Source organism: Etheostoma spectabile, chromosome 9 (genome assembly GCF_008692095.1).
Source record: "Etheostoma spectabile isolate EspeVRDwgs_2016 chromosome 9, UIUC_Espe_1.0, whole genome shotgun sequence".
Lineage (NCBI taxonomy): Eukaryota > Metazoa > Chordata > Actinopteri > Perciformes > Percidae > Etheostoma > Etheostoma spectabile.
The window spans coordinates 34,970,649-34,993,836 of NC_045741.1; the positions used below are offsets into that span (position 1 = coordinate 34,970,649).

The 23,188-nt window shown below is 38.7% G+C and overlaps 4 protein-coding genes and 1 long non-coding RNA gene across 5 annotated transcripts; 4 read left to right on the forward strand and 1 right to left on the reverse strand.

Annotated features, from left to right (window-relative positions):
* Positions 1-420: 420 nt before the first annotated feature.
* LOC116695701 (E-selectin-like) lies at positions 421-17,479 on the forward strand. The gene is given in 13 exon segments (XM_032526114.1): positions 421-534; positions 634-706; positions 834-1,238; positions 1,419-1,523; positions 1,621-1,812; positions 1,913-2,104; positions 15,435-15,490; positions 15,492-15,624; positions 15,745-15,930; positions 16,052-16,258; positions 16,377-16,556; positions 16,668-16,797; positions 16,905-17,479. Coding segments are annotated over 13 exon segments (1,923 nt in total). The 5' UTR covers positions 421-531; the 3' UTR covers positions 16,966-17,479.
* LOC116695706 (uncharacterized) lies at positions 2,111-3,760 on the forward strand. Its single transcript, XR_004333536.1, has 2 exons — positions 2,111-2,407; positions 3,608-3,760. It is a non-coding gene; the product is annotated as an uncharacterized LOC116695706 (long non-coding RNA).
* On the reverse strand, positions 8,219-9,214 carry si:dkey-51e6.1. The gene is made up of 3 exons (XM_032526119.1): positions 8,950-9,214; positions 8,536-8,660; positions 8,219-8,412 (listed from the first exon to the last, which is right to left on the reverse strand). Exons 1-3 carry the CDS (start codon positions 9,089-9,091, stop codon positions 8,320-8,322), a joined length of 360 nt encoding a protein of 119 aa, XP_032382010.1. The 5' UTR covers positions 9,092-9,214; the 3' UTR covers positions 8,219-8,319.
* LOC116695704 (L-selectin) lies at positions 13,604-14,939 on the forward strand. Its single transcript, XM_032526117.1, has 5 exons — positions 13,604-13,723; positions 13,823-13,894; positions 14,022-14,423; positions 14,601-14,705; positions 14,803-14,939. Coding segments are annotated over exons 2-5 (546 nt in total). The 5' UTR covers positions 13,604-13,723; positions 13,823-13,893; the 3' UTR covers positions 14,841-14,939.
* A 2,502-nt stretch (positions 17,480-19,981) lies between the features above and the next one.
* On the forward strand, positions 19,982-23,058 carry LOC116695703 (L-selectin). Its single transcript, XM_032526116.1, has 8 exons — positions 19,982-20,093; positions 20,171-20,226; positions 20,360-20,755; positions 20,840-20,944; positions 21,864-22,043; positions 22,236-22,325; positions 22,420-22,441; positions 22,612-23,058. Exons 2-8 carry the CDS (start codon positions 20,196-20,198, stop codon positions 22,655-22,657), a joined length of 870 nt encoding a protein of 289 aa, XP_032382007.1. The 5' UTR covers positions 19,982-20,093; positions 20,171-20,195; the 3' UTR covers positions 22,658-23,058.
* The last annotated feature ends 130 nt before the right edge of the window (positions 23,059-23,188 follow it).

The window sequence follows — 23,188 nt, forward strand, 5'->3', positions numbered from 1 at the left end:
ATTCTCCATTACGTAAGTCTTATATTGAGAATTGTGCTTAAGTCAAAGTGCAGCAGCAAAATGTGCAATAAGTGCATTCGTTGTATGTTTTGGATGAAAAGTATAATAGAAGTTTAAAGTAGCATGAATTGGAAACTCTGCACTAACAATGCAAAGTGTAGTACAAATCCTTAAAACTGTTCTTAAAGGGCAGTAATTAAATACATATATTCACTTTCCAGTGAAAATAATATTGATACAACATGATGAAATAAAATAAAAAATCCCCCTAAAGTCCTCCTAAAACAAAGGAGGAAAGCAATTGGAAAGAGATTGGGAAAGTTTCTAAGGACCCTGGAGGGATGGGGCAATAGTGGTGGGGGATTTCCACTGAATAGCCCGCTTGTGATGAGAGCGCCCAGGAAAAGTGGAGCAGGCTAATATAAAAACACACTCAGCACATGCAACTCTCAGAATCCTCTTCTCCTCAGACGTGCTGAGACCAAAGAAATACTAAGAGTCTTCAGTAGGTTATCACACATACAACTTAAAATGGTGAGTGCAGAGGTATCAATTTAAATACTTTGTGGTCAGTGATGCATTTATTGTATCAATTTAATGTAACTGATCTTTTTTTAAACTTTATTCTTACAGAAGTTCTGTTTGGGATTAGTTCAGACCCGTGGATCTAAGTCCTCATGGATCAACTTGACCTTTCTTTGCTCAAGTATGCTAATCCAAACAGAATCTTTAATGTCTCACTTTCAACTTTTATTTTCTTCTATATGATCATTTCCTTAAATCCATCCTTATTACCTTACCATCTAAATTGTGTCTCTGTACTCCATCCTCAGTGCTGTGCATGTGGACTACTGTAGAGAGCTGGTCCTACTACTACTCTAACACCACCATGGATTGGCTGCAAGCTAGAGCCTGGTGCCAGAAGCACTACACGGACATGGTGGCCATCCAGAACCAGGGGGAGATTGAGCATCTCAACAGTTGGCTGCCCAGGCAACCCACTTACTACTGGATCGGGATCCGCATGATCAATAATGTCTGGACCTGGGTAGGAACCAACAAGGCTCTAACAGCAGAAGCAACCAACTGGGCACGGGGCGAACCAAACAATGGCAAACATAGAACAAGTGCAAAGGAGAATGAGGACTGTGTGGAGATGTACATTAAAAGGGATTCGCAGCCTGGCAAATGGAATGATGAGAGGTGCGGGAAGTTAAAGACCGCTCTGTGCTACACAGGTGAGCAAAAGTTGGGGATTAGGAAACAAGAGCTGCTCATTTTAGCTGCCCTAATTTGTTTGATTATTAGGGAATCTCTTTTAAATAATTTGTTGATCATGTTTTCTTTTTAAAATAAAAGCAGAGAAACAGTTATAACATTTTATGTAAGTTATGTGAAAGTACTACTTCTTTCCCCAGCTGCCTGTAAGAACGACTCATGCCTCTATGGAGACTGTGTAGAAACCATCAATAGCCACAAGTGTGCTTGCTTTGAAGGCTTTTATGGAGAGGGGTGTGAGCATGGTAAGAAAATACAGTGATGTTGAACTTGTTTTAAAGTTTAAAGTCACTTGGAGTCAGGACCTGATGTCTAATTGTGTCTTGTTTTCTTTGTTGGCAGTTGTCAAGTGTAATGAAGAGCAAGTGACCGTTCCATATAAAGGAAGTGTGGATTGCATTCACAAGCATGGAGACTTCTCCTACGACTCTTTGTGCCAGTATTTCTGTGAGGAAGGATACCAACTGAGTATGTCCAGACCCCTGATATGCACTGCCTCGACACAGTGGTCAGAGGAGCCACCTACATGTGAATGTGAGTTGAGGTGTAATACAAAGCTGCAAAAAATAACTAAAAAAATTAAGTGATGTGATTTTAACCAATGTTAATGTGTTTTTGATTATCCTGTTCACAGTGGTCCAGTGTCAGGAGCTGTCTAGTCCAGCAAGAGGATCCATGAAGTGCTCTGATCCTCTGGGCCCCTCCAGCTACCAGTCCACCTGTGTGTTTACCTGTGATGAAGGCTATGCACTTGCTGATTCCCTGTCTAACACTCTGCAATGTGAAGCTTCAGGATTTTGGAACGCCTCCCAACCGCTTTGTGTTGGTACGCCCACATTTATTGGTGGTCTGGGACATGATGACAGCAGTGACCAATGAAGCCAGGACATCTGACAACTAAACAAAGTGTTAGAACAATGTCACCGAGTTAGTCACTGTAAGTGACTTTATTTAGCACAATACGTTTATCAGTATTTTCATTCCAAAGCTGTTTTTAGACTAGTTCTGTAGTGGTTTGAACTAGAGACAGCTGAGGCCAACGTTAGCTTGTGTGTTTTCTGCGGTATGTTTTGCTAAAGGTAACATTTAACGTTAGCCTGGTAACGTTAGCTAGTGTTAATTTTGATAGGTAGATATATCTTTTTCTTACCAGAAATGAGACTGTATGTTCTGTTCAGAAGCGTACAGTCACACCTTGCTACGCGTTTGTTTCTTACAACGGCACCACTGTATCTTCGTCAACGACTATAATGTAACTAGTAGGCAGAGAGCAGCCAAAAAGTTGATTGTGGAACAGAAACAGCGCGCGCCGACGTTTGAATCGGATGTGACGTAGTAAGCAAAGCTACTCATCCGCCCTAGCTCTGATTGGTTGAAATTACGCAATGACTGCACAGCGCTTCAAATAACAACCATCACTATCAGGCTGTGAAATATATAAAAAAATAAAAACATATTCTATATTACTGTAAGTGAAGTCTCAAATGCATACTAATATTGTATTGTATATATGTAACGTTTGGGTTAAGGTCTTTTCAGGGGCTCCATATTTTTTTCAGACATTTTTCATTTACCTAGGCTATAAAACGGGAATTGTATTTATTGTCTTGTGTCCCATTTAATGAACTTTAAATGCTGTAACTACTGTATATTTAATAACCCTTACAAGATGGAGGGCACTAATGAAGTATGATGATGGTAATATAATTAAATTCCAGGGCAGAGTCTCAATATAAAACATTGCTTTCAGAGCAAATCTTACCACCAGTCAGATGCATTTATATAAATTCTCACAACGTTAACCTAATGCTTAGCTCTATAATAATAATAATAATAATAATAATAATAATAGGGGATGAGCCATTGTAAATCTGGACTCGTGAAGTTAAAATACCCAAAAGCACGCTACAATGGTCTCCATGTTATAGAATAACATAAAATTATATATCAGGCCTGTGTAATCCACACTTGTTTTGTTCTGTCATGTCAAGGTTTAAACTGCAACACAGGAAATGGTTAACAAATGACAGGGAAACAAGCAAAACAGTGAATGAATTAGTAGAATAAAACAGGAGAAACACAACTGTTGTTGTTGGGTTAACAAAATGCCACACAATGGAGAAAAAAGAGATGGGCCTATGGCCTACAACAAAACATATATCTTAATAAAGAGTTTAAAAATAAAGCTGGGCTCAATAATGAATAAAGAGGCATAAACAAGAAGGCTTTCATAAGGATTAAATAGCCAAAAGCAATGAGAAAAATTATGTGTTATCCAAATAATGATGAGATGACTTTATAATGAAGCTTGCATGGCCACGTAAGGTAGGTAGATATATCTTTTTCTTACCAGAAATGAGACTGTATGTTCTGTTCAGAAGCGTACAGTCACACCTTGCTACGCGTTTGTTTCTTACAACGGCACCACTGTATCTTCGTCAACGACTATAATGTAACTAGTAGGCAGAGAGCAGCCAAAAAGTTGATTGTGGGACAGAAACAGCGCGCGCCGACGTTTGAATCGGATGTGACGTAGTAAGCAAAGCTACTCATCCGCCCTCACTCTGATTGGTTGAAATTACGCAATGACTGCGCAGCGCTTCAAATAACAACCATCACTATCAGGCTGTGAAATATATAAAAAAATAAAAACATATTCTATATTACTGTAAGTGAAGTCTCAAATGCATACTAATATTGTATTGTATATATGTAACGTTTGGGTTAAGGTCTTTTCAGGGGCTCCATATTTTTTTCAGACATTTTTCATTTACCTAGGCTATAAAACGGGAATTGTATTTATTGTCTCGTGTCCCAATTAATGAACTTTATATGCTGTAACTACTGTATATTTAATAACACTTACAAAATGGAGGACGCTAATGAAATATGATGATAGTCATATAATTAAATTCCAGGGCAGAGTTGCAATTTAAAACATTGCTGTCAGAACAAATCTTACCACCAGTCAGATGCATTCATATCAATTCTCTTAATGTTGACCTAATACTTAGCTCTATAATAATAATAAAAATAATAATAACAATGATAATAATAATAATAATAATAGGGGATGAGCCATTACAAATCTGGACTCATAAAGTTAAAACACCCAAAAGTAGGCTATAACGGTCTCTTTGTTATAGAATAACATAAAATTATATATCAGACCTGTGTAATCCACACTTGTTTTGTTCTGTCATGTCAAGATTTAAACTGCAAAACAGGAAATGGTTAACAAATGACAGGGAAACAAGCAAAACAGTGAATGAATTAATAGAATAAAACAGGAAAAACACAACTGTTGTTGTTGGGTTAACAAAATGCCACACAATGGAGAAAAAAGAGATGGGCCTATGGCCTACAACAAAACATATATTTTAAAAAAGAGAAAAATAAAGTTGGGCTTAATAATGAATAAAGAAGCATAAACAAGAAGGCTTTCATAAGGATTAAATAGCCAAAAGAAATGAGAAAAATTATGTGTTATCCAAATAATGATGAGATGATTTTATAATGAACATAGGGTAGGTAGATGTATTAAGGATACATAAAGCCCTCCAAAGTCTGTAAGCGGTTTGACTCTGTCCCTTTTACAGGAAGTGTCCATTCTCTCAAAGTGAGCAAAACACATCTTTGTTTGAGAAATTCCACTCCACGCTTATCTACTGTAATGAAATCACAATTCGCTAGGTCCATGGTTAGTGACTGGCCAACAACTTTATTAAGAAAACACCAGAACCAAGTGGGCGGAAAATGATTGAGGAGTTTGTGTATTTTTGATTGTAGTTAAATCAGTTAAAGGAAGGATGGTATTTTTCCTTTCGGAGTCTGGAATTTCTGTTGGGCTCTGACCTGATTGACGCCATAAAATGGTGTCTGGTAAGCTATTGTTTCACAGATAAGATCTTGAGCATTGAAGTAAACCATCTTGCTTTTGCTGCACCTTTGTTTCCCGACAGCCTAGGTGTTAGCGGCTGCCACTGCAGGAAGGAACTAACTTTTTGTTTAGGAAACAGGACTCCACATTGATGCTTATCAGTTTCACATATAGTGTATTGGAATAGTGCTTGCAGCATACCGACACTTGAAAGGAAATGACGAAATATAGTTTCCCCCCCGCTGAATCAAGTTGCGCACCAAGGCAGGGTGATCCACCTGATTCAGTAAAAAAGACTCATTACTTTGGTCTAAAAAAAAAAAAAAATGTTTCGGCAAAATGCCTCTAGACAGAAAGTAGTTTGGCTTTTGCAGGATGATGGAAAGCATGTTTCTCATTATCTTCCCAAAGAAAAATATTTTGACTTGCCATGTCCACTTCAACACTGGACTGTGTCTGTCTTCTCCAGTTGTAGTTATTTCCATCATTATAAGCAGCTATGAATATATGAACGAATCTTGCTCTGTGAGAGAGAGTATATGCTCTTGGTGTAAAACAATTTGTAAAGAAATTGGAGGTTAAAGTAAATCTATCACTCAAACATTTGTCAATAAATTTGACAAATTTACATTTTTACAAGGTATACAAAGGTTACATTATAAAAAATAAAGCAATACACAACATAAAATACTATATTGACAGGATAACTTGGAACAAATGAAGGAAAAAGTCTGCATGCCTAAACAGACTGATTACTGTTTGGTCATAATGTTTCACGTAAAATGTCATTAAATCTTTACTGTAACATATAATGTGTTTTCCACAAAGAGGGTTGATTCTAACACAGTTCAAGACTCATGTGCTGACCTCCCTGTTGTAGATAATGGAGAGGTTATCAGTTTACAGGAAACTGGCTCCGGATTTGGGACAGAAAACGGAAGGAAGACGTCTTTTTGTTTCACTTATTTCGAGGTCCCGTGGTAACTGTTGGAGTGCAGTGAGTATCAGTGTCGTATGCTGATGAGGGTCAAGGTGAATGGAGCTCTTTCCAGTTTGTTGATATATACTGGTAATAGTAGCTAATTCTGTCCATGTAACAAAGTTACACGACTCTCTTCCTCCAAATGTTTTCTTTATGACTCACCACTCACCACAAGAATGTGCTCCACTGCTAAAAGACAGCCAGTCAACCTCACATGGGAAAAACCCAGAGGAAAAGGACGTCGACTACTGTGTTATGGAAAGCGGAATCTCATGGGAATTAATGTAATATCTTGAGGTTAATAGTACCCATAACATAGATTTACAATCCCAAATTATAGAAAAAACTCTCAAATCAGCTAATCAGTCACCCCTTTAAAGACACCTGAACAGCTCAGGTAATTGCACTTGATTTCTGATTTTGGATGGATCCCAAATAATGACCAGTGGTGCAAGACACATTACTAGACAATTTTTAAACATTCACCCTGACTTTGTCTTCTGCTGCCCACAGCAGATTAAGGTTTCCACTTATCCTGTGAAGTATCTCAACAATACCTCCCACATAAAAAATGACTTTGGTGATCTTATGATTTTTACTATAGCGTAAATGAGAGGTTCTTATGGATTAAAATCTCAACAACGGCTGGATGTATTGCCATGAAATTTGGATTAGAAATTCATGGAGCTATTGAGATGAACTGCACCATCATCAGGTCAAGATTTTCAATTTGTACATACTTTGGTTTCTGACCAAATACTTGCAGAACTAACGACATCCATTTAGCCTCAGCTGTAGTTTGTGTGTGTGAACTACCTTTGCAAAGGAGGTTATGTTCTGTTCAGTTTCTATGTTTCTTTGTTTGTGTATTGGTTGGTATTTCTGCCAGCAGGATTATAGAAAAACGAATGGGCTGATTTTAATAAAACTTTGTTGAAGGATGTAGCAAGGGCCTATAGGAAGAACCCATTAAAGCAGATCTGAATCACAGGTCAGATACACAAATTCTTTTTCACTTTCATCAACATTTCAAGATAGGGCATTTGTGCTGCATTCATGTGGTGTCGGATTAACGGAAAATGTTTCCAATGTCCCAGCTGGGAAAAGTCACACTGCATTGTGAGATAGGGCATGGCTTGGCGTTCCCAAATTGAAACTGCATACTATAATATGGTGTCTTAGCATTTAGTATAAAAATGATCAACTTAGTTAACATTTTATATAAACTGAAAATTATACAAACGTGTGTGTGTGGTAATTAAAAATTGCAAATTAAACTTCACAAATAGGCATTATAAAAGTTTTTGTAATTAAATACTTGTTGTTTGATGTATTTAGAGTGGTTTCAACACCACCCATAACTCATTTTTGAAGTGAACTGTACTGAATCCTTATGTAATATTGATTTGGGACACAGTGTTAGTCTTGTTTTTTCTTTGACACACAGTCCGTCCCCAGAAGGAAAACATTAGATATTTTTACATGCTCACGGTCGTTTCACAGGTAGTTTTGAGTATTGCAAAAAAGAAAAATGTCAATTGAATATCCAACTGGATGAATGAGGATGTTTAATGTAGAAAGAAAATTCTGTGTAATTGTTAAAAGATCACTCAGCTCAGGCTCTTATCCCCCTTTGAAGTTTTTTTTTTGTTTTTATGTCGCGGATTTTTAAATCGGTTTTCTTTTCTCGCGTGTAAAGTTTATTATTACTAAGCATTACTCACACATTAAAGGATGAAACAATTACAGCAAGTGAAAGCCCCTCATCAGTTTTGGTCTTATCAGTTTTTGGACAACAAACTTTCCCCCAGAGTAACAGGATATCTTTGTGATTACAACTTACTCATTCCTTCCTTAATGGACTCCACACTTGGCACCTGGCCTTCAATTCCAATGAAGTCAACCAAACAACAAGCAAAAGCAAAAGTTTTATCTTGGAATTACGTCTGCAGAGTGTATACTACATCCAGCATTATACTACATTTTAGTTAAATGAAAATGAAAATAAAAAAAAACTTGCAATAACAACTTTTTTTAGGAGTCAGTTTTAGTGCTTTAACAGAATCCAAAGCAAACAGTTAAATGCAGAATGGTGTATTTTGAATTAAATGATGGTTATACAGAAGGTTTGTTTTGGAACTGATAAATAAAATCAGACAGATGAGAGGCAGGTTCACACTTATTTTTTGTCGTCAGACCAGGTGATGTCATAGTCGCTGAAGGCACTCTTCAACTTCTCGACAGACACAGAATGGTCTGCTTTACCAAACGCCTGAAAATAAAATGAAAAGCAATTGAGCGTTTACATCATTACATCCAAAGATTAAGTATTTGTAGTAGTATATTATCAGAAGTTGATTCGAGATATAATGAATTTCTAATCAAATGAACTTACAGTTGACTCTCCAAACACCCTTAGTTTTTTCTCTTGGCTGTTGTGCTCTATTTTCCCTCCTCCAAGGCATTTACACTCCAATCCCATGGCCTCCATAGCTGGATTGACTTTCTCAAATATATGATCTGTAAATAATTCAAATTACTCAATCAACCATAGCATACTGGTGTCGTTAATGGACAGTCAAATAGGCAACGATTTAAAGCATTTGTACGGTTATTATCTCCCATATTGTCTTCTAAAGATGTTGCCTCCAATATTTGCAATACACTAACGTTACGGCTAGTTTACAGGGTGCACCGAAAGGACATGGGTCTATCAGCAACAACTCAGGTGCAGGCTTGCGCGTTATCACGAGCTGAACTGACGAACTTGGCGCTCCTCAGCTGCCGCAAACTACAGCTATCAACTTACTGTGATACTCTGCACTTTTTGTGCCTCGGACTATGTCTTTATGCACATCGCCATCTTTCACTTTCACTCGGACAAGTATGTACTTAAAGGTTCCCTCTGGATCAATCTCTACAACGGGGATTTTAGCCAGAGCGTCTGCCATTGCGGCTGTAGCTTTCGTTAATACACCGGAGACCCTCGTGCTTTTCAGAGGTCTACCAGCGCCAGACAACACTGGTGGGTTCTCATAAATGCCTTTATTCGGATTGGGACGTCTATTTCCTGTCTTAAAGAGACAGACCATTTGCAACCTGTCGCCATTACTGTACAGGATAACGCACGCTGGCGACCCCAGATGGCAACAAGAGGAAACTATTTATACATATATTATATATATATATACACTAAACCGGCCATTATTAGTACCCCACTATACCGGGTGGACCCCCTTTTGCCTTCAGAACTGCCTCAATTCTTGGTGGCATAGATTCAACAAGGTGCTGGAAGCATTCCCAGGGAGTTTGGTCCATATTGACATGATGGCATCAAAACATTTTGCCGCAGAATTTGTCGGCTGCACATCCATGATGCGAATCTCCCGTTCCACCACATCCCAAAGATGCTCTATTTGGGTTGAGATCTGGTGACTGTGGAGGCCATTTGAGTACAAGCCACTCATTGTCATGTTCAAGAAACCCGTCTGTGATGATTCCAGCTTTATGACATGGCGCTTATCCTGCTGAAAGTAGCCATCAGAAGTTGGGTACATTATGGTCTAAGGGATGGACATGGTCCGCAACAATACTCAGGTAGGCTGTGGCGTTTTCAAACGATGCTCATTGGTACCAAGGGCCCAAAGAGTGCCAAGAAATATTTCCCCCCCCCAGACACCACCCCACCACCTGAACCGTTGACACAAGGCAGGATGGGTCCTGCTTTCATGTTTTAGACGCCAAATTCTGACCCTACCTCCGACTGTCGCAGCGAAAACGAGACTCATCAACCAGGGGAACTTTTTTTTCCATCTTCTATTGTCCAATTTCGATGAGCTTGTGCCAATTGTGTCTCAGTTTCCTGTTCTTAGCTGAAAGGAGTGGGACCCGATGTGGTCTTCTGCTGCTGTAGCCCATCTGCCTCAAAGTTGGACGTACTGTGCGTTAAGAGATGCTCTTCTGCCCCCTTGGTTGTAACGGGTGGTTATTTGAGTCACTGTTGCCCTTCTATCAGCTCGAACCAGTCTGGCCATTCTCCTCTGACCTCTGGCATCAACAAGGCATTTCCGCCCACAGAACTGCCGCTCACTGGATGGTTTTTCTTTTTCGGACCATTCTCTGTAAACCTAGAGATGGTTTGTGCGTGAAAATCCCAGTAGATTAGCAGTTTCTGAAATACTCAGACCAGCCCTTCTGGCACCAACAATCATGCCACGTTCAAAGTCACTCAAATCCCTTTCTTTCCCATACTGATGCTCGGTTTGAACTGCAGGAGATTCTCTTGACCATGTCTACATGCCTAAATTGCACTGAGTTGCCGCCATGTGATTGGCTGCTTAGAAATTAAGTGTTAACGAGCAGTTGGACAGGTGTACCTAATAAAGTGGCCGGTGAGTGTTATATATTATATATATATATATATTATGGCATGCCGTTAGGAAATAATATTATATATATATGAAGTTATCCATCTGAATATATGGAATGAAAGTCTGAATATATTGAATGGAAGTCTGAATATATGGAATGAAGTCTGAATATATGGAATGAAAGTCTGAATATATGGAATGAAAGTCTGAATATATGGAATGAAGTCTGAATATATGGAATGAACGTCTGATATATTGAATGAAAGTCTGAATATGGAATGAAAGTCTGAATATAGGAATGATTTCTGATATATGGAATGAAAGTCTGAATATATGGAATGAAGTCTGAATATATGGAATGAAAGTCTGAATATATGGAATGAAAGTCTGAATATATGGAATGAAAGCTGACGTCATTACGGCGCTGGCGCCACCCTTGTGTTGTGGGCTGATTAATCAGATGTACAATGTGGACGCTATGATTGAATCGGCTGGGAATCTAGTGTCAGCTATTTTGAGCAATGAAGAGATTATTAACATCTGGCAAATGCATGTACGGGCCAAAATACTGGTAACCGTATCCATGCCCACACCATTAGCTCCAGTTGAAGTGTTACTTCTGCCGACATCTCCCAAAGAGACTCATAAATTCCTTCAAAAATGATGCATAATGTTCTTTCGGCAACGTTTTGTTGAACAGGATTGCTTATAAGCACTAAGAATGTCGCAATAATGGAAATATGAGCCTCAAGGTGACGCTATCTAATTTCCAAACTGTTTGTGTCGTTTTGGAGTATGACCAGTTGTTGCAAAAAAAAACCCTGCAGTTCAACAAAGTATTGGACTATTTCAGCCGATGCCATTTTGTAAATCCAGTGAATTCAGAAGGTATCCCTTTGGTGACATTTCTGTCAATGTATTCCAACTTTCATTCCATATATTCAGACTTCATTCCATATATTCAGACTTCCATTCCATATATTCAGACGTTCATTCCATATTTCAGACTTTCATTCCATATATTCAGACGTTCATTCCATATATTCAGACTTTCATTCATATATTCAGATGGATAAACTTCATATATATATATATTATTTCCTAAACGGCATGCCATAATATATATATATATATATATATATATATATATACTGTATATATATATACATACTGTATATAGTTACATAGATAGATTATTAAAGATAGAAACACAAAATATCATAAATTGTTAAACTATTAAAGCTCTAAAAACTCGTCATTGTTAAACTATTAAAGGTCTAAAAACTCGTCAATGTAGGCTACCATTAGGTAGCAAATGCGATTAATTAATTAACAAGACCATTTTTCACCAAGCAGACCTTTTCGTTTGTTATTTCCTGTAACTAGAGAAGATATTCCGCTTGTGTCTGTCAAGGTCAGAGGTCAAAGAGTCAAAGCTAATTTGGAAGCTTCGGGGGATCTATGCTTCAGTATGCATAAGTATCTCTCCTGGGTCTTGTTCTGTATGAGTTAATCAGAAAGTTTATATTATTTTTTTGGGAAATGGGTGGAGGTTGAGAGGTGTCAAGCAACAGTGGCTACTATCCTGTGCCTCGGGTCAGAGAGGAAGGATATGAACTGTCACTTTGAGCAACACAGGCAGCCAGCAGGCGCCTCTGCTCATTACATACAGTACATTTCCCGTCTCTGGACACTCGTAAAAAATAGAAGTAAAGTGTTTGTTTGGTGCCATTGCATTGTTTTTTTTCTCTTCTTTTGATGAGCACATCCTTTGACATCCTTTGAACTGTGAAAAGCATGTTCGAGACTATGGTTTGTTGGCTAGGAAGGTGTTGAATGAATCGTCATATACACTCATGAAGCTTACACTTTTCTTTGCTTACATTTGCTGGCAAATATACAAAAGGTTTAAATTCAAATAAGAGGAAGCAGAGGGGATATCTTTGGCACTCTAAATCTGTCACTGTCTTATCAACTTTTCACAGCTTCCAAAATTGCAATTTCCTTCACTTTCACATGTGCTGTGGGGTATTGTGCAATCTCCAGGAAAAGTTTCACTTTCTTTGTGCTATTAATTTTGTTTTTGCTATGTGTATGCAAATGTATTAACGTGTTGTTTGGGACATTAGTACATTATCAGTACATTAGGACAATGCTAAGCAGTTTAGAACCTGAACTTCTGTTAAAGTACCAATGACATCATAATAAGTAAGGATCAATCCCTGTGCAATAACCCTGTAACACAAAGCATCCACCTTTCTGTAAATAGTGTTAAACACATCATTTAAACCTGTAACTATCTGTCAAATATACACTGTATACACTGTCATATCCACTTATGAGCAACCTGTTTTATTAGTAACTCTGTATTAAGTCCAGCACCATTTGCACTTTTGCATTGCCCTATTGTCTTACTGTTTAAAACCCCTCGTTTGTTTGGATGTGTGTGTGCACGTATATGCATATGTACAGTAAATGTACACTTTTTTATGTGCAAACCTTTTTCTCTACATAGTATTCAAATGTTTATGTTTACCTTGTTCAGCTTTGTTGTTCATGTCTGTTCTGTCTATGTACTTTGAAAGCAACATAAAGCCGGAGTCAAATTTCTTGGATATATTCACACTTACTTGGCCATTAAAGCTGATTCTGATTTGGAAGTCCTAATACATCTATGTAAATTCTCCATTACGTAAGTCTTGCATTGAGAATTGTGCTTAAGTCAAAGTGCAGCAGCAAAATGTGCAATAAGTTCATTGTTGTATGTTTTGGATGAAAAGTATAATAGAAGTTTAAAGTAGCATGAATTGGAAACTCTGCACTAATAATTAATACTCAATAACACTAAATAATTCCATAAAAGTGCTCTTAAAGGGCAGTAATTAAATAAAATATACTTACTTTCCAGTGACAATAATTTTGATCCAATATGATAAAATTAAAGAAAAAAAAGTCCTCCTAAAACAAAGGAGGAAAGCAGTGGGAAAGAGATTGGGAAAGTTTCCCCATCCCCTGGTGGGATGGGGCAATAGTGGTGGGGGATTTCCACTGAATAGCCCGCTTGTGATGAGAGCTTCCAGGAAAAGTGGAGCAGGCTAATATAAAAACACACTCAGCACATGCAACTCTCAGAATCCTCTTCTCCTCAGACGTGCTGAGACCAAAGAAATACTAAGAGTCTTCAGTAGGTTATCACACATACAACTTAAAATGGTGAGTGCAGAGGTATCAATTTAAATACTTTGTGGTCAGTGATGCATTTATTGTATCAATTTAATGTAAGTGATCTTTTTTTAAACTTCATTCTTACAGAAGTTCTGTTTGGGATTACTTCAACCCGTGGATCTAAGTCCTCATGGATCAACTTGACCTTTCTTTGCTCAAGTATGCTAATCCAAACAGAATCTTTAATGTCTCACTTTCAACTTTTATTTTCTATTATATGATCATTTTCTTAAATCCATCCTTATTACCTTACCATCTAAATTGTGTCTCTGTACTCCATCCTCAGTGCTGTGCATGTGGACTACTGTAGAGAGCTGGTCCTACTACTACTCTAACACCACCATGGATTGGATGCAAGCTAGAGCCTGGTGCCAGAAGCACTACACGGACATGGTGGCCATCCAGAACCAGGGGGAGATTGAGCATCTCAACAGTTGGCTGCCCAGGCAACCCACTTACTACTGGATCGGGATCCGCAAGATCAATAATGTCTGGACCTGGGTAGGAACCAACAAGGCTCTAACAGCAGAAGCAACCAACTGGGCACGGGCGAACCAACAATGGCAACATAGAACAAGTGCAAAGGAGAATGAGGACTGTGTGGAGATGTACATTAAAAGGGATTCGCAGCCTGGCAAATGGAATGATGAGAGGTGCGGGAAGTTAAAGACCGCTCTGTGCTACACAGGTGAGCAAAAGTTAGGGATTAGGAAACAAGAGCTGCTCATTTTAGCTGCCCTAATTTGTTTGATTATTAGAGAATCTCTTTTTAAATGATTTGTGGATGATGTTTAAAAAAATAAAAGCTCAGAAAACAGTATAACATTTCATGCAAGTTATGTGAAAGTACTACTTCTTTCCCCAGCTGCCTGTAAGAACGACTCATGCCTCTATGGAGACTGTGTAGAAACCATCAATAGCCACAAGTGTGCTTGCTTTGAAGGCTTTTATGGAGAGGGGTGTGAGCATGGTAAGATAATACAGTGATGTTGAACTTGTTTTAAAGTTTAAAGTCACTTGGAGTCAGGACCTGATGTCTAATTGTGTCTTGTTTTCTTTGTTGGCAGTTGTCAAGTGTAATGAAGCAGGTGACCGTTCCATATAAAGGAAGTGTGGATTGCATTCACAAGCATGGGAACTTCTCCTACGACTCTTTGTGCCAGTATTCCTGTGAGGAAGGATACCAGCTGAGTATGTCCAGACCCCTGATGCACTGCCTCGACACAGTGGTCAGAGGAGCCACCTACATGTGAATGTGATTGAGGTGTAATACAAAGCTGCAAAAAATAACTAAAAAATTAAGTGATGTGATTTTAACCAATGTTAATGTGTTTTGATTGTCCTGTTCACAGTGGTCCAGTGTCAGAGCTGTCTAGTCCAGCAAGAGGATCCATGAAGTGCTCTGATCCTCTGGGCCCCTCCAGCTACCAGTCCACCTGTGTGTTTACCTGTGATGAAGGCTATGCACTTGCTGATTCCCTGTCTAACACTCTGCAATGCGAAGCTTCAGGATTTTGGAACGCCTCCCAACCGCTTTGTGTTGGTACGCCCACATTTTCATGTTTTTATCTTGTAGGATGTCATGGTATTCAAGCTATTTTCAATTTCAGTTTGTTATTTTAAGGGGAAAAGCTATATCCTATTTCTTTTTTTATCAAGGCAACCGTTGAACCTGTTCTGCTCCCCCTCTATTTTGCAGCTGTCCAGTGCCCTGCTCTCTCCGAGCTAGACAACGGCGCTGTCAGCTGTGGAGACGGATGCAGATGTGAGGTTTAGCTACGGAAACACCTGCAACGTCAGCTGTAACCCCGGCTACCACCTGGTGGGACCGAGCAGGGTGACATGCACATCCACAGCTGACTGGAGTGAGAGTATGCCTCGCTGTGAAGGTGAGGGCCCATTTGAAGTTTAGTCCAATCACCTCCTATACGATTAAGAAGAGCTGTCTTGTTTTGTGACTTTGTGAAAAACATACTAAAAATATATACTTTTAACTTTTCCTATTTAAGCCATCATATGCCAGAATCCAGAGGCAAAAGCTCACCTCATCAGCCAGTGCAGCCAACCTTTGACCAAACTGCGGCCAGACTCCACCTGCAGCTTCAGCTGTGAAGAAGGCTTTGAACTGCAGGGAGCGCACACCACTCAGTGTTCTGAGGACGGACAGTGGAGTAAAGCCATACCTACCTGCAAAGGTATGGTAGCACATGTTCACATAAATCTGAGCTTTGTGTGCACACTTTGTTTGCTGCAGTTTTTGCTCTGTGCTGTCATGGGTTTTGTCTGTGCTAACATTATTTTTTCTTTTCTTTTTAGCAATAGGATGTCCTGCTCCTGAGATCCCAACAAGTGCCCAGATCAGCTGCACCCCTTCTCTGTCTTCACTTGTTTCTGCCGTGACCCCCCATCCACTTGGTATGGTCTGCATTTTCAGCTGTGAGGAAGGCTACGAGCTGCAAGGTGCTCTAAGCATGGAGTGTGCAAATCCAGGCCAGTGGACCTCCACCCCACCAAACTGCTCAGGTATACACATGTACCCCTTTTACCATCACCATCTGTAATGCCTACTTTAGTTGCAAAATAAGATCTTCTTTATCCATAGGTGATGGTTAACTAAATTCTTGTCTGTCTTCTCGCACAGCGGTGAGATGCCCATTACTCGAAGCTCCTGAAAACGGTCATATCAACTGCACAAACAGGGAGTCAGTGTACAACTCACAGTGCTCCTTCACATGCAAACAAGATTACTCTTTAGTCGGCCACGAGCTGCTGACCTGTGATCGTCATGGCAATTGGACTGGAGAGAAACCCTCCTGCCAAGGTAAAACAGAAAGGGAACAAATGTTGGATTATATTTTAATACAATGCTAGATGAAAATACCCATTTGAGTTAAAATTGTCAAATAATTCACATTTGAGAATGTTTCCACAGCTCCCCAATCTATTACTGCCCTTGCTTCTGGTGCGGCAACCGGGGGCGCTGTTTTATTATCTGGAATGTCTCTGGCTATGTGGATCCTGAAACGACTGAAGCAGAAAGCAAACAAGTTTGAGCTAAACAGGTAAGATAAGCCTTCACCTTGCTTAAATCATACTTTTTTTCTTTTTTTTAAAGAAACACATTTGTCGAATTGCAGTGCTCATCTTCTTCTTTTGTCTTTTCTTACAGCAACTCTGACATCGAGGCCCCGCTACAGGTCTACAAAAACAGCATTGACAGCCTCATCTAGTTCTATTCTTCAGAGACAACAAAGGATAATTATAAATGTATATCTCCAACATAACTCTATGCCAGTCACTATTCATAGTAATGTGAACACTGTGAATACTTTACATTAGTCTAACACTTGTTAACAGGACAACTCAATATGTCAGAGCTATCTGTGATGAGGGGAGAGGTTTTACAGACCTTTGCAATTGATTGCTACGTTACATTTAGTTGAATTTCATGCTTTTCTCTGTACTGTTATTCAGACATGTATTTCCTCCCAATGGGAGTTTAATATTGAGCACAATGTTCTACAGATTTATGAACATGCTGGAAAGGGGGCATGAATTAGGATATTGTAATGTAATGTTACATTATGTCATTGTTGGATTGCCTTGTCATTGCAGAACTGTGAATTATTTCAGTATTTATGTATTATTTATTTAACAGATGGTTATTGCAAATTAAATGCTCATTCATATTTCTGTATGTTTAAAGCACTGCTGTTTTTTAATTCATAATAAACTTCAAAATATTAATTGCTTTTGGTATTCAATTCAATATAAAACACTTTGTTTGTATACGTAAGGCAATTTGCAGAGACATATAGAATAACATGATATAGGATATAAAAGAAAAACTTAAAAGTAGAATGCTAACAATAAGCTGTACACATTGCGACAATAATGATGATGAAGATACAAGCAGCGTTGGACGGGCCCTCGCTCCTCTGCACATCTCAGGGTTACTGGTGGACGCCGCTCCTTGTGACTGTGAATTTGCGCTCAGACACTACAACTCATCACCAATCAAAAGGGCACTCCCTGTTGAGTTCAATGACACCTCACACAAGACTCCACCTTAAACTGTTAAAAAGACATAAAATGGGGGCATGGTAAAAGTATAGGGGGCGGCTCAGTATCACATGTAGACCACACATTATAAGGTTCATGTACACTGCCGGTTTAAAAGTTTGGGGTCATTTACAAATTTCCATACCACTTTATTTTAGATAGAATACTAGCTGATTTGGGTGGGTGGCTGATTTTGAATGCAAGATCTACATTGCCCATTATCAGCAACCATTCATCCAGTGTTCCAAATGCACTTTCTGTTTACTAATCTGATATAATTTTATAAAACATTGGAAAACCCTTTTGCTATTATACAAGCACAAAATGTAATCTGATGGTTAAAAAAACAATGCATCTGATCTCAGCTATTCCATCTACAATGGAGTGCAATGGAAATTTTCTAAGTGACCCCAAACTTTTGACTGGTAGTGTAAATCAGATGATGTCTGTCATATAAGGAAGGATTTCCTGTTTCCAGCGGGGGCAGTATGACCAAATGTCAATTTTGGCTTGTGAATGTCCTCAGGCCTGGACCCTTGTCAAACATGAGAAATTTCGAGCAGATATGACAAAAACTTCTTCGCCACCATGCCCACGCCTTTTGACAAAAAGTTTTTCTTTAAATAACTTTTCATCTTTAAGGTGCTGAGATGGTACAGATGGATGAAATCTCTAGGAGGAGTTTGTTAAAGTGTAGAAACATGGCTTTTAGGTTTACTTCCTGTTGCTACTAGGGGGTGCTATGGCTTTGGCCTTTAGATGTTGTCAGAGTTGGTCTTTTGTAAATCCTGAAAGGTTTTGAGCCAATTGGACAATGTACACTCAAGTTACACCCACTTCCTGTTTTGATGGCAAAACGCACAAAATGGTCACCCGGCCACGGACATGCCCTTAGACGAAAGTTTTTTCTTAACTTTTCATCTTTAATGCCTTAAGATGACATGGACCAAATTTCAAATTCAAAATGGCTGACTTCCTGTTGGGTTTAGGGAGTAGCTCCAATGAGCTTTTATGTACGTCTTGAAATGCTACATATGTGTAGGCTACCAAGTTTTGTGAGTCTACATTGAACGTACTGCAGGTTCAATTTGATTAATTTCATAGGGGGTGCTAAAAGCCATTTTTGTGCACCCATTCCCGAAACCTTTAAAATACGTACATTTTCGCCAGATTTGATGCAACTGCCATTTTGGTGAGTTTTTGAGTGTGTTAAGCTCCTCAAAAAGGCGATTATTTTGCCGGAAGAAGGGACAATAATTCCTTCTGTCTCAATAGGGCCTTCACAGCTATCGGCGCTCGGCCTCCTAATTATACAAGAATAATTATGCATTTTCCAGTATCATGACCAATATCTACTGTCAGTTCAAAGAAATTAAGGCCTTTTTTAGGCTTGTCACTACATGTATTCACTGTTCCAAAGGTTCATCCATCAATACACAATGCCAGCATATTCACACACTTTGAACAGGGACGTTTATCCTGACATTGCAGGACATCATGTGTTTTTTCAGAGCTCCAGGAAGGTCCTTTTTTCAAACACAATACAGATCTCTTTTCTGTTTCTGTCACCTCCCCCATAATGTTTGGACCAAAGATAAATGGTTGAATAACAGTGAGATATGCCTTAATTACTGCAGGAAAAGCTATTTTGCTGTGGTAATCTGTTTTATCATAACCATTGTGTGTTCACTAATGTTTCTTCTGTGTCAGCACTTCAGCAGAACTTGAAATAGACCTGATATCTTCCATCAGACTGAAGGCGACAGCGTTTCAAAAGCAAAGATGATTTCAAAAAGCCTAATTTGTTCTGTAAGTAAAGGTTGTAAAGGAATACATCATCTAAAAACAGCCAAAGTCTCTAAGAAAAAACACAAAACTCATTTTTTGGGGGAACAATTTCTGTGTGTTGGCTCCAAGATTCAATGGTGACCTTTAACCTGATGTGTGTGCTTCCTTTTAGTGACATTTTGTTCATACATCACTGAAAGATCTGCCCTGATCCCACGTTTACCAGAAACTAGGGGCATTTCCCAAACGGTCTGAACAGGTAGAACAAGCAATAGTAATTCATTCATCACATGCTTTCACTCTGTAAAGTAAACATCCAGGTATTCTATGATTGTGTTGGACTGAGAGGTCTAAGAGAAATATAAAAGCCTGACATTGGTCCCTGCTCGCAGAAAACATTTACTGTATAATGGTTCATGTTTGACACGATTAGAAAAGGATTAGAAAAAGGATTTTAACTGGTCAAACAACTTAGAAAATATAGTTCTTCATATATTACCAATTCTGGGTAAGTATGGAATTCAATTGCTTTCCATAATGGTAGTCATTAATATTTTGGCTTCTGATTATTTTTTCTATGGACAGGCAACGGGTGTTTGTGTGTCACTCAATGATGAAGTGGACATTTATCGTTTTTCTTGGTGAGTTTTGTTTAACTAAGGCAACATGTATAGTTGGTGGTATCTGACATGACATTGGGCATTAACTCTTACACTGTGGATGATGAATTAGGCTATCACACAAATTTGTTTTTTCTTTTAAAATGTATTTTAGGTAGCTCCTTGGCTGTGATTACCTTAAGCTGGACGTATCATTACTCAAATGAGACCATGAACTGGACTGAGGCCCGACGTTGGTGCCAAACCTATTACACAGACATGGTGGTTATCCAAAGCCAGATAGAGAATGACTATCTGGTCTCCAAGCTGCCAAACAGAGATAAGAGTCCATATTATTGGATTGGAATCACTAAAAACCACATGAATGAAAATTGGACCTGGATTGGGAATAACAGCACGTGGGTCGGTGAGCAGTCATGGGCAAAAAACGAGCCCAATAACAAGCACAGCACAGAATTTTGTGTTGAAATCTACGTAAACGGAAATCAAAACCGAGGGAAGTGGAATGATGATAAATGCAGTCTTCCAAAATCCCCTGTTTGTTATAAAGGTAGGCTATGCAAAACTGATTGGTTAGTTGTTACAGTTTCAAAGGTGTTATTAGTTGTTTTAGTATTGCGCTTTGTTTTAACAGCCCAATGTAATGCAACATCATGTGGCAGAGGAAGATGCCAGGACATCATGGAAAACATAACCTGCCACTGTGAACCTGGCTTTAAGGGAGACAGATGCCAAACAGGTGAGGAGTTAGCTCTCTGAAACTATGTCACCACTTATTACAAAAGGGGATGTTTTTAAAAAAGAAAGGCCTAGGTTTACACTTTTTAAAGTTGATCTTAAAACAATTCTGAAACAATTTTTGGTTGCTGTAAACTGCAAATTTAACACCAAGTATCCTTTGCAATTTTTAAAATAATGAGTGCTTACTAATAGGTGCTAACAGTACATAATGTTACATTAAAACCCCTCCCTTGAATACATTTTCCACTGTTTTGGTTTACTGTCATCGCTTACTGTTAGGATTGTTTTGGCCGCAACAGGAAGTTAAAAAAATTCCGTGCACACTACCTGACCAGCCCCAAATAACCTTTAGACAAAGTCAATAGTAATTATTGCTGAGAAACTTGGAGCATTTAATGCTATAAAGCCATATATCTCTTTTCCGCTGCCTCCAAGTGGACAAAAATCCATAATGGCAGATTTAAGCTCAACAAGAGGTAGATTCTTACATAAATCACCAATACAACCTCAGAATTTCATTTGAAGTGCTCTTGTCTCCTGAGAAGCCTTTTATGTTTTCTCTCAGACAATTAATACCGTACATGGAGGGATATTCAAAAACTACCAAAGTATATTTATAGGTCACTACTAACTCACATTCTGATATTATATATAAATTTATATATAAATTATATATCTGCATAGTTTTTCAAAACGTTAAATTGGCTTTTGGACATTTTACTATGGTGATCATAATCCCAGCATCTGTTTCCTCTGTTTCCTGAGGTCAGCCTGAGGATCACATTCAAAATACCTATTAGAACACTTGCATCAGCATGTACGTGCTCTAAAAATGTATCATTTTCACAGTAAAAAAGCTAGCATAAGAAGTTACATAAGTGCACTCCTGGTAAACTTTAAACTGTGTGTGCCCCCAGCTATGGAATGCCCTCCTCTGTCTCAGCCTGATAACGGATACCTTAGCTGCTCGGGAGGAAACCTGACAATCAACTCAACCTGTCGATTTAAATGCTACCCAGGCTTCCTGATAATAGGCCCGCCAGATGTTACCTGTGGTGTCACCGGGGACTGGAGTGGCCCAAGACCTGTTTGTACAAGTAATTATTTTAAGTTATGTAAAACATTAAAATATAATTTAAAAAAAGATAAATACAGCAAAACCATTGTACTCTGCAAACATGATTCTGAATAATGATACAAAATAAATGTGTTGTGATTACAATAGGCAGCAGTAGTTGTAGTAGTAATTTATCAAGTGTTGTGTGATTTACAATTAATTTTTTTCCCAGGCTATAAACAGGCTCTGTTTGCTGTCGTTGGGTGTGGGCGCTCTTCAGCCCTCTGCTGCATCTGTTTCTGCTGGATGAAACATAAAAAAAGTCAGTGTTTTTCCATCACTATTCAAAGAAATAGAGATGCATGTCATTACAACATACCTCAATAGGGATCTGGTTGTCTATTCATTTCTCACAGGAAAGGAACTTGCTCATGTAAGGTCAGTGTCGAAATGTCTATAACAGCTCCACCCATTTATGCACATTCAATATTTGATAACTCAATTGTAACAGTTTGTTGCTTCTTTATGTTGAAATAATGTTCAGTTATTTAGTTCAGTAAATCATCCTGTAAGTTTCCCTTCATTTTCAATACACTTGTCCTTCACAGGCAGCCTGAAGAAGTGACAAGTCCATCCACTGAGGCAGAAGGATAAAGGACAACTGGGACCTCTTTTATGTCTTATTAGAATATATCTTTATTGAAAAAAATGCAGTTACTCGTATTTACTTTAGTACATTGTTAAAGCCTCTGAACACCCACACAGGTGTTTTCAGTTATGCTGTCTGATTAGACTCTTTTTAGGTTTAAAGTGGGCCAGAGCTTTGATGGGAACGTATTAGGTCACACATTCTTTTCTACCAATAAGGATGACACAGGTGTCATTTCTCCCGCCCTAACAGGTGCAACAGCACTAACGGTGGACTCAGGAAGATGTCAATCACTCAGTCTAACCCCACCCACACAGTCCAATCAGCCACATTAACTATAAACACCTGTGTGGGTGTTCAGGGCCTTTTTATTAAGTAAACCTAGTCCCTGCCTGTGTAAACTGTGTGCCAGGACAATCAGTAAGCAAAGTTTTTTTGTATTATAATATATGGTGTACCTTCATTTGGATATACTGCATGGCTGTAGTGTTTGTGTGTATAGGATGGTTTGTTGTAAGAACATGCATATGGAAAAT